Source organism: Vitis riparia, chromosome 8 (assembly GCF_004353265.1).
Source record: "Vitis riparia cultivar Riparia Gloire de Montpellier isolate 1030 chromosome 8, EGFV_Vit.rip_1.0, whole genome shotgun sequence".
Taxonomy (NCBI): Eukaryota; Viridiplantae; Streptophyta; class Magnoliopsida; order Vitales; family Vitaceae; genus Vitis; species Vitis riparia.
This window is the reverse complement of record NC_048438.1, coordinates 15,527,418-15,535,692: the sequence shown is the minus strand read 5'-3', so window position 1 is coordinate 15,535,692 and position 8,275 is coordinate 15,527,418. Positions and strand designations below refer to the sequence as shown.

The window sequence follows — 8,275 nt, the reverse complement described above, 5'->3', positions numbered from 1 at the left end:
CTCTGTTAGCTTTCCCGCCTTCTCACGTGCGTCATCAATAAAGCCCTATTTAAAATTAATATTTTGAATTTAATAGAGTTTAAAAATGGAAGAAAGAAAGCTTGTAACTAAAAACGACAAAACAAAGGGGAAAAAAGAAAAACCTGACAGAAAATATCGGCAACACAGTTAGTTCAATAATTACCGGAAATAGCCGGTGGTCGTCCGGTTTCTCGAAACCCTATGTGCAGCAGAGGCTCAATGGAGTGAGGAGAGAGAAAGAGAGTCTCTGTCTCTGTGTGTGAGTGAGTGAGAAAGAGAAAAGAGAAAGAGAAGAAGAGAGAAAGGAGAGAGAGAGTGAGTGTGTGCTTGTGAGGATGCGTGAAGTGAAGCGCCATACCATACCCAGAATTCTCACTATCCTCTTCACGTCCCAGTCTCTGCTAACTTGCGCCAGTCTGCCATACTTGCAGCTCAGAAGAAGATCATCATAACCTTTCATTTCATCATCACCCCATCTCTTTCACTGTTTTCTCTCGCCTCTTATCCTCCTCAATAGACAAAACATCCCCGGCCCCCCTCCCTCGACTTCTTCTTCTTCCTGTTCGTTTTCTCCTCTCTCCACAGTCACTTCGTGATGGCGGATGGTTTTGAGCCCTACCACGTACCACAGCAGAGCAGAAGGGATAAGCTTAGAGTTGTGGCTCAGAACCACTCGGGCTGTGTGGAGGCAGCTGCTAATCTTCACGGCTGCGCCGGTTTGCTCCCTCTCTACGATCCCTCACTGTTGCCTTCCGATTTGCTAACTTGCGCCAGCGCCAGCGCCCATGAGTTTCAGCACCATAGCCACCCACTTTCAGGCTCTGCTGAGGCTTGCAAGGCAAACCCAGGTTGTGTTGTTAAAGAAGAAGGCGTGAATTTGATGGGTTATGTTGGTGGAATCATGAATGCGTCTTCTTCTTCTTCGACTTCGCACCATCCTTACTTGGATCCGCAATCTTCGTTGCCCATAAACCCCAGCTCGATTCAGGATATGAACCATAACCCTTTTTTTTACGCTCCCCAAAACCTCAGAGATTTTGATCAGTCCTTCAATGGTGGTGAGATGGTGGTGTTCAAGCCGGAGCCCTTATCATTGACCCATCATGAGTCTAACACCACTGGGCAAGGGCTGTCTCTATCTCTGTCCTCTCACCATACCCACCAAAACAATCTTCCACTGGAACTGAATCTTCAAAGGTACGGGTCTGCAATTTTTAGCGATAAGGTTACTGGTGGCTATATGGTTCCGGGCATTGTTGGTGGTAGTGGTTCCACCTCTAATGATGTATCGAGGAGTTCCGTCCCTCTCGGGCCTTTTACAGGCTATGCTTCAATTTTGAAGGGATCGAGGTTCCTGAAACCTGCACAGCAGTTGTTGGAGGAGTTCTGCGACGTGGGCTGCGGACTTTACGCCGAAAGAGTCTCAGCGGATTCGTCGATGATGGATCCTCCAATGGAGAGTCTGAGCGGAACTGGAATTGTTGATGATCCGCTCAGTTGTGGAGATGGGGGGGAGCACCGGAGAAAAAAGTCGAGGCTAATTTCGATGCTAGACGAGGTATGACTCTAATTCGACGCCATCCTTTCTTCATTTGCACTTTAGCTAAATGGGATTTCTTCGACGTTGAGTTTTGAGTTATGAGTTTTACCTTCAAAACATACTTCTTGTTTGATATTCATGATTGGATCTTTTGTTTTAATATTTTCGATAATTTTCTGCAGTTTGGCATCGCCGTTTTAATTTCCTTTGGATCAATTTAAATTTTCTTTTCCTCCTTCATTCTCGTGATCCCCAAGCTTTTCACCACTGTAGAAGTCACTGTCCAATTGATTTTTAGTATATAGATGAATGATTCATTAATGGGTTGGGATAGTTAGTCATTGTTTAAACCAACATGCAATTTGTGGTGTTGCATGAATAAGTGGCAAAGAAGCATGTCATCTGTGATAATATCTAAATCATAGAGTCCTTGTAACAACTGTATTCTATGTGAATTAGATTCTCGTCTGTAGGGGATAGATGGCCTTAGAGATTGCAAATCATCTTTTTTGGAAAAGGTGATAGGAGGGAATATATGCACAAAGATTGGTGCCATAAAGTATCTGACAGCCATGGAAAGAGTTCTAATAGGTGACATTGTCACCAAGTTTGGGGTGTAATGTGCATAAAGTGATTGAAAGAATCCGGTTGAAAAGATTTATACTCGGAAAAAGTGTATATGGAAGGCATAATGGTATTCCATGCCTAAAGAAGATGAGATGACAAGCTCTCTACCTTTTCCCCCGGGGCTCATCACGGGTGAATTTGGATTTTCTAGTTTGGCAAGATATCAAGTTTCAAGAGTGATTATTCCTCCGTGCTTTATATTTTTCTCTTGGTCGGGGTTGCAAATCTAATCAGGATCCCTCACCCGCCGGTCTAGCAGTCAAGCACATGATCAAAAGTATTTTAGCAAAATTTGAAATATTACTTTGAAGAACAGTTTGGATTTTTCAAGTGCAAAGAAGAAAGTACAGGAGATGGTATACATATGCTAGATATTCCAAGTGATATTTGGTTTCTTAAACCACCATCCAAGCAGCTGTACTCGGGAAATATACCGGCTATGGAAAGTTAAGGACTGGAAATCTCGCTGGTTTCATAATGTTACTTGGTGCTGAATTTTCATGGAGTGTGTTTGTCACTTAACTTGTGTGTTTAAACTGGAGGATGACTTTATTCAAAGCAAGATGAGAATCCATTAATCTGAAGTAAAAATAAATTAGTTTGTAGTTCTGTTTGGGGTTGACAAAATTGCAACTAACCTAGTCCAGTTCATCTACTGGTTTCCGCCATTAAATGAGGTTGACTATGTTTGTTCTACGGAAAGTTGCCGTGATGCCTTTCGGAGCAAGATAGAGAGTAGATATCTCTCTGGTTCTTTAAAGTTGTTATCAGTAATTCATCTGGTTTTTTAATTGCTGCTGATAATTAAGTGTTTACTTATCATTTTTTATCCTTTTAAGGTTTTTGAGATAGTGTAGCAGCTAGCAAAAGCAAAACAATGGTAGTTAGGGAGCACTATGTTGGGTTCTTCTTTCGGCACCTCTCTCTCTCTCTCTCAACTGGAGTGAGATTATAGGAAAATTCTAGTTGCATACCTCTGATTAGAGAGGAGAAATAAGTAACTTTTGAAGCATGAAAACCTCACCAATTGGTTGTTTCCCAGCTATCTTTGAAGTGGATAATCAATTTTTCGTCAAAGGAAAAATGCCATTGTCTCCTCTGAATATTGTTTGATTTGAGTCAATAATCTGACGTAGTTTTAATTTCTTTTATAATGATAGGTTTTTTCAGAGAAGGCCCTCAGTCATAAGTAAGTAAAGTCCTTTCTGATCCATCCTTGCTGTCAGAAAAGCCTTTTTTTACCTTGTTGGGGTCCTTTCTATTCAAAATCGTGCTTGTTTTGGGGTATATTAAGGAGACAACATATTTCCTGTCTTGCTTAGTTAGGGTGGTACCATTGAAAAGGGTGGATACCATGATTCATGATTTGGTTAGCTATTGAAAAGTGAGACTGTAAAACATTGGCTAAGGTATTAACTGCTGCAATTATCTGCTAAATTGTTAGAACCAGAAAGCTTGGACTTCTGGTTAGATTTTAATTATCCTTATTTTCCATATGCTTTTATTTTAACTGCTTTAATGGCATTTTTTTTTTCCATGAATGATTTATCTATTTGCCATTTGGAAAAAATAAGATAATAACCATCTGTGATTCAGGAAAGAGAACAAATGATCTCTGGTGATATATTTTTTTTTTCCTTGTAAGGGAGTCATATTGGTGCTTTCCACTTGAAGCAAAATAACTACTGCTATTGCATTTTTATTCTCCATTGGATTTCTGTTCGTAATATATCCATGTTATTTACTTCATAATTTTAAGTATATATTTATTGTAGTGGTTTTAAGGTGGTTGAGTTACAGATCCACTTAAATAACTTAATTCATTTGTAGTTCAATGAGTTGGAGTGGAAGCTTTTTTTGTTCATTCAATTTGGAGGAAGGTCTACCCTTTTGGGTGGTTCTGAATTGGTCGCAAGTTTTGTATCTTAGATAATATTCTCTATCTGAACCTCTTTAGCCTTGTTTTCCTGGGTTTATGTTATTGACCTGGTACCAATTGTCATTTCTTTGCCTGCTACCAATACTAATAAATTGAACTGCAATAATACGAGTACTTATTGGTTGTAGGAGCCTTTTGTCCTACGAAAGGCAGTATAATCTGGAGTAATGCTTCAAAAAAGTGAAGAATTGATAATAATTGTTCTATTTCCATTCTAACATCAATGGAATATGTTTTTTTAGTCCCTTTGTTGAGTTGCATCTTTGATAAATTTCTGCTATCTTTGGTCTATATTAGGTTTACAGGAGGTACAAGCACTACTATCAACAAATGCAGGCAGTTGTAGCATCATTTGAATCGGTTGCTGGTCTCGGCAATGCGGCTCCCTATGCCGACTTGGCTCTGAAAGCTATGTCTAAACACTTCAGGTGTTTGAAGAATGCCATTACCGACCAGCTTCAGTTCACAAACAAAGCCCATGGACAAATAAGTCATGGAAAAGATGAAAGTCCAAGGTTTGGGAACACTGATAGAGGCCTTTATGGTCAAAGACCCATGCACAGCTCAGGATTTCTTGAACATCAACCTGTTTGGCGACCCCAAAGGGGACTTCCTGAGCGAGCTGTAACTGTACTCAGGGCATGGTTGTTTGAACACTTCCTTCACCCGTGAGTAATTTAATTTTTTAACCAACACGCAAAAATAATAATCGTGTGAGTTTATTTTATGCTTTCAATAAACATGTATTCTGTTTATATATTTATCATTTTTTCTTTTGTTGTTAGGCAGTGCATGTACATGTTGATATCTATGTATATGAAGCTTCTGAGATAATTCAATTGTTGTTTTGTGTTTCAGTTATCCTACTGATACAGACAAGCTAATGTTGGCTAAGCAGACTGGTCTCTCCCGGAACCAGGTGAGCCATGTTTTCTTCTATTTTAGCATCATCTCTCTATGTAGGTTTTGCAACTGCAAAAGCTTGGAGAAGTTACAGGAAACTTTGCTTGTTTCCTTCATTATTTTATGCTTGAGTTCGAAAAGTTGATTTTTTTTTTCCCTCTATATTATGCCCATGTTCATCCAACCTATTTTAACCATAGTCACTTGTGGTCCAGGTTTCCAACTGGTTCATCAATGCAAGAGTAAGACTTTGGAAGCCAATGGTGGAAGAGATACACACGCTGGAGACACGACAAGCTCAAAAATCTTCCCAGAGAGAGGAGCGAAGCGCCGACAGGCAGAGTGATCATTTACCTTCAGCAAACTCACTTGTGTTTGAAAATCCGTCCACCTCTGCTCAAAGAGTTCAAGATGCCCCATTGAAACGTACCAGAAATGAGCTTTCTGAGGTACACGTGGGTAGTGAGGAGCCAATGAATTTATCTTACAATAACTTGTCGGCCCATCCGCATGTGGGAGTTGGTGTGAGCACTGCAGGTGGAAGCAGTAATGTTTCCCTAACACTGGGTCTTCACCAGAATAATGGGATTGGTTTATCAGAGTCCTTTCCTATTAATGCAGCTCAACGTTTTGGGCTTGGCCTTGATGCAAATAGCGAGGGATATGTTATAGGTGGTTTTGAAGCACAAAATCGGCATTTTGGAAGGGATGTTATTGGAGGGCAACTTTTACATGATTTTGTTGGCTGAAGATGTCCCATTTTGGTTGTCTTGGCATTATCTAATTGGATATTATTCTGACAAAGACCCAATTAGATGTGCTTTTATCTGACTGCCAGACTCCAAATTGGAACAGAAGGCATCAAATGATTGCCGCCTTGTAATGGTGTAAGAAGGTATGTTTCATTTCAAAATTTAGATAAATAATTATATATTTTTTCTTTTACCAATTCACTCTGGGTGTATATGATCGTTTGAGATGCGCATACAACATAATTAGTTGGTGTAAATGCTGATATATGTTTATATGGTGGAAAATGATACCATGGTGGTAGCCAACTGAATTAGGGCTAGGCTGGGCCTAAATTTTGTTTTCCAGTGTGAATGGAAACCTTTTATGGGGTCTTTCTGTGGCAATCAGATGATTTCTTGTAGAAACTGTCGAAGCCCAGGAGACGCATGCATCTTTGGATGGAACCCTTGTGATATTTATTTTAGTTTGTAAGATTAAGCTCTTATTCTTTAGGGTTTCTTCTATCTAGTCTACTGTGGTTGACTCCTTGAGTTTTTTGGGGCTTTTTCCAATGACAATAAAAATCTTTGGGGGCTTCTTTCTTTTCCGCTTTGCTTTGAAATGAACTAAAACCATCAACAAGAAGAAAAGAAAAGAAAAGGAAATGATCTCAGTTCACCTGATGCGTAAGAACTTAGGTGCAGATCCTTGTGTCTCTGTGTCATTAACTTCCAATTAGCACCACTGGTATTACCTGGCCTGTCATGGACATTGCTTTTGTACCACTTGAGATACCCAGATCATTTGTCTGCTAGCTGTGTTTTTGTGGTAGGAATTTGTGTTAACAGCTGCAGGCTTCATTCTGCAGGAATCGCTACTGTCACGTTTGAACACATGCTTCTTTATTCTGATTTTACAAAAACCCATTCTATCATATTTATGCCCTACAGAATATATTTTGCCAGTAAATTTGGAGTCTCATCCTACGCGAGCCAGTGGGGTTTAGCATACCTGCATTATGAATATAAAATTGGTATCCGCGCCTAACGGATGCTTATGAATACCCATGGGCCATGGCAATCTACCTCTGTATTCTGAGGGTCCTATATGGATTGAATGATTCATTCCGTTGTGCTTGTTTTTTTTTTGTTTTTTACAATCTACTTTGAATTGTATGCTCATGAGCTGTGACATGTATAGCTGGAGACCTAGGACCCTATCCTAGATGGCAGTCCAAGCACACCCCTAGCTAGTGGTTGCCATGAATCTGAATTTATATTAGCTTTTGCTCAGTGAAAGCAGCAAAGGCAGTGATCCGGCGTTTTCCTCTATGGGGGAAGATAAAAATTCTTTTAAAAGAGGGAAAAGTGGGGGAGAAGTGGTGGTAGACCAGGTCAAAGCAAGTCCTAGAAATGATTCTGTTGCTTTTCCTTTTTGTTGTATTATATACATATTGAAAGAATCACGACTGTTTGTTTTTGGCTTAAAATATTTGCATGGACGATGATTGTGTCTTTCCGAACTAATTCTTGCTTTTCCTTTTTGATCGAGGACGTTTACTCTTACCTTTTTAGTTTCATAAGCGCCATTTGTTGCCCATGGTCCTTAGTGAAAGGCCCCCTTTTCCCTTTTTCTTTCTATCTTTTCCCAGCTTAGGGAAAAGAGTATAGTATGTCAAGTAAGTGGCCTTTACCTAACACATGAAACTGTTTTAATTTCCTAAGTCTTTTCATAAATGATCAAATTTCTCAAACTTCTCAAACGTTGAAAAATAAAAGATGACAAGCAATGAACCTCCGTCCTTTTACCAACTTTTTCACGGCTGCTCTCCTCTTCCCACTTACCAAAACTCGCCAACTGGGGCTGCGCTTAGCAGGTCCCTTTTGGTTTAACAAATGGGTGGATGGGTTTTTTGGGATTCCATGCATTTTAAAAATTGAACAAAGATTGATGATGTGATGAAATTAATATTTTAGACCATAATTGAAGGTGACTCTAGAAATGGTGGGCTGGAGGCGAGGTGATGGTGGTCAGTGGTAACAAATCCATGCTGATGCTTGGACTGTTACGTTGAGGGAAAAAGGAGGCTCATTTTAATGATTACAGCATATCATTTGGGTATCTTTCTATTATTATGGTAAAAACCTGTATGCTTTCCACGCAACCAAAGAGAAAGTGAACTCTGTGGAAAAGTCCAAAAAAGAGGGTTGCAAAAGCTGGCGTGTGATTCGAGGTTAAACATTTGAAGATGACTTTAACCTTTTATATATTTGTTTTGTGCATGCACCCACCTTCAATCAGTCTCCCTTCTTAGCCCTTAAATCACTTTAGCTAATGACTCACTTTCATGCAATCCCCAGCCAACCCGACTCTCTCCTCTCTCATCTCTGTTTCTCTCTTATGGGCCACTCAGGCCCGTCTTTGGTCAGGTAGGGCCGCACATTCAGCGTTAGGCCCAATCCTCGATCCTTGTTGGACCTAGTCTTCGTCACCACTCGTCTTCGAGGACCTTA

At 40.0% G+C, this 8,275-nt stretch overlaps 1 protein-coding gene across 1 annotated transcript; it reads left to right on the top strand.

Moving 5' to 3' along the window:
* The first annotated feature begins 203 nt into the window (after positions 1-203).
* Positions 204-6,305, top strand: LOC117920956 (BEL1-like homeodomain protein 9). The gene is made up of 4 exons (XM_034838677.1): positions 204-1,579; positions 4,425-4,795; positions 4,986-5,046; positions 5,246-6,305. The coding sequence occupies exons 1-4, from the start codon at positions 617-619 to the stop codon at positions 5,777-5,779; spliced, it is 1,929 nt and encodes a 642-aa protein (XP_034694568.1). The 5' UTR covers positions 204-616; the 3' UTR covers positions 5,780-6,305.
* Positions 6,306-8,275: the final 1,970 nt, after the last annotated feature.

Excerpts from the sequence above, each read along its gene's own strand:
- LOC117920956 (XM_034838677.1), top strand. The coding sequence starts at position 617 with ATGGCGGATGGTTTTGAGCCCTACCACGTACCACAGCAGAGCAGAAGG. Across the intron at positions 4,796-4,985 it reads TTTGAACACTTCCTTCACCC|TTATCCTACTGATACAGACA; the intron begins GTGAGTAATTTA and ends TTTGTGTTTCAG. Across the intron at positions 5,047-5,245 it reads CTGGTCTCTCCCGGAACCAG|GTTTCCAACTGGTTCATCAA; the intron begins GTGAGCCATGTT and ends CTTGTGGTCCAG.